Source organism: Nanorana parkeri, unplaced genomic scaffold (assembly GCF_000935625.1).
Source record: "Nanorana parkeri isolate BGI_ZX_2015 unplaced genomic scaffold, ASM93562v1 scaffold13, whole genome shotgun sequence".
Lineage (NCBI taxonomy): Eukaryota > Metazoa > Chordata > Amphibia > Anura > Dicroglossidae > Nanorana > Nanorana parkeri.
Window position 1 is genome coordinate 2,472,996 of NW_017306281.1, and position 2,108 is coordinate 2,475,103.

Consider the following 2,108-nt stretch of genomic DNA (forward strand, 5'->3'; position numbering starts at 1 on the left):
GCAGGATTGGTTAGAGGGTGGTGAGAGGGAGGGAGGGGTGGTTAGAGGGATTAATATTATCTCAGAGAGGGGCTTTAAGTAGAGTCGATATCAGGTTTGTCTTAAAGAATGTACAAAGCATAGAACTTTTTTTAGATTATTGTATTGATACACAAGTACGGTATGTTGTTTAGCAGATGTTATTATTATTTTATTCTTTTATTGTTATATCTCTACCTCTAGCATGTGCAGTCTTCATACATAAATCATGCATGAATGGATATGGAGAAGGCAGCACCACTGGCACACATTGCCATACTAAGGAGTGTCGTAATGACTATGCAAATAATGTCTTCTTTCTTCTGATCAGCATTGAATGTGAATTGTTTGCTTCATGACATATTTTTTGTGGAATGTTTAGACTATGATATGTGTGAGACTACAAATCTCCTGAGTATGTACTTGCACTGTGTCTACGGGATGCTCGCCCTTCTAACTGCTATGATTTTAAAGAGCTTGTGCCACGGCCAGCGCTGTTATCATTGCATCTAAATAGCTTTGGCACCAGAGTGTGAGAACCGACATTGTAACATAGAGACACTAAATTTAGAAATGTAATCACCCCCAGGATCTCTGGAGTCACACAGCATGCTCGAAACTGTTGAGCAAATCACAAATCAGTTCACTCTTTAGTTTTTGCTGTTGATACAACTTCTTGTTTTCCTGGCAGAACAGACACCTTATGCTTCTTATCCATCATAAACACATAAAGATAAGAAAGTTTACATAATGATACTGGATGGATTGCAGTCATTTCACAACCAGAGCAACTACACCTGCTGCTTTTTCGAGGATCCTCTTCTCTCCTACATTCTTCCTCCACTTCTGACTATCATCTTTGTGTTGGGATCATTATTTAATGGCATTGCTTTGTGGGCATTTTGCTTTCACATCAAGGTATGGAAATCTAGCACAGTCTATCTCTTCAACTTGTCAGTGGCCGATTTCCTGCTCATGATCTGCTTGCCCTTCAGAACAGACTATTACTTGAAGAAGAAAATCTGGTTCTATGGAGATGTCCCATGCAGAGTGATGCTGTTCATGTTTGCTATGAACAGGGCAGGAAGCATCTTCTTTCTTACTCTAGTTGGCTTGGACCGATATTTTAAAGTTGTTTACCCACATCATAGAATCAACTCCATGTCCATCAAGGCTGCTGTTGTTACTGCCTGTGCTGTATGGCTTGTAGCTATATCACTAACTGCCTTCCTTCTTACCAAAGACCATACTGGAGGGAATGTGTCCAGGAAAGCATACTGTGACAGCTTTATTGTGTGTTCCGCATACTCATGGTGGCATGATCTCCTTTTCATTATCGAGTTTTTCGTTCCTCTGTGTATTGTCCTGTTCTGTTCTTACAGCGTCATCTGGAAGCTGAGACAAAGGAACATGGACAGAGACTTGAAGATTAGGAAAGCAGTCAAATGTATAACACTTGTTGGGGTAGTGTTCTGTGTATGCTTTTTACCAAGTGTGTCCACCAGGATTGAAATCTTAAGACTCAAAGCATCACTGCAGGGAAATAGCTGTAGCATCTACAGAACTGTAGAGACTGCTTTCTTCATCACGTTATGTGTCACATACATGAACAGTGTGTGCAATCCTTTGGTTTATTACTTCTCTAGTCCTTCAATGAGAACTTTTTACTTGCAGATTCTAATAAAATTCAAAATATGTCCCAAATTGTCCTGTCCAAAATCACGTGTGTGCTTTTAAGGACAAATTCCAGCTATAGGAAGTGAATACCTATTTAAGATCTGTAAAATTGTTATAGACAGGGCATCTGCGCTAAGGTGGTCACTGACTTTATTTATTTTGGGGGGTATGCTTATTTCAATATAGGTTGGAACTGCAAAGAAAATGTAAACATGTAAATTCAGGAATACAATATACAACAGTGTCATAATATGTTACAGTGTTTGTGATTATAAGGCATATTGTACATAGGTTACAGGTTAAGTGTGTGTGTGTGTGTGTGTGTGTGTGTGTGTGTGTGTGTGTGTGTGTGTGTGTGTGTATATATATACACATATACACACACACACACATATACATACATATACACATAT

General features: G+C 39.0%; 1 protein-coding gene across 1 annotated transcript; it reads left to right on the plus strand.

Moving 5' to 3' along the window:
* The first annotated feature begins 768 nt into the window (after positions 1 to 768).
* LOC108787348 (hydroxycarboxylic acid receptor 3-like) lies at positions 769 to 1,771 on the plus strand. The gene has a single exon (XM_018556882.1). The coding sequence runs from the start codon at positions 769 to 771 to the stop codon at positions 1,753 to 1,755; it is 987 nt and encodes a 328-aa protein (XP_018412384.1). The 3' UTR covers positions 1,756 to 1,771.
* Positions 1,772 to 2,108: the final 337 nt, after the last annotated feature.

Bases quoted from the DNA above. Each gene is read 5' to 3' on its own strand.
- LOC108787348 (XM_018556882.1), top strand. From the start codon at position 769: ATGATACTGGATGGATTGCAGTCATTTCACAACCAGAGCAACTACACC.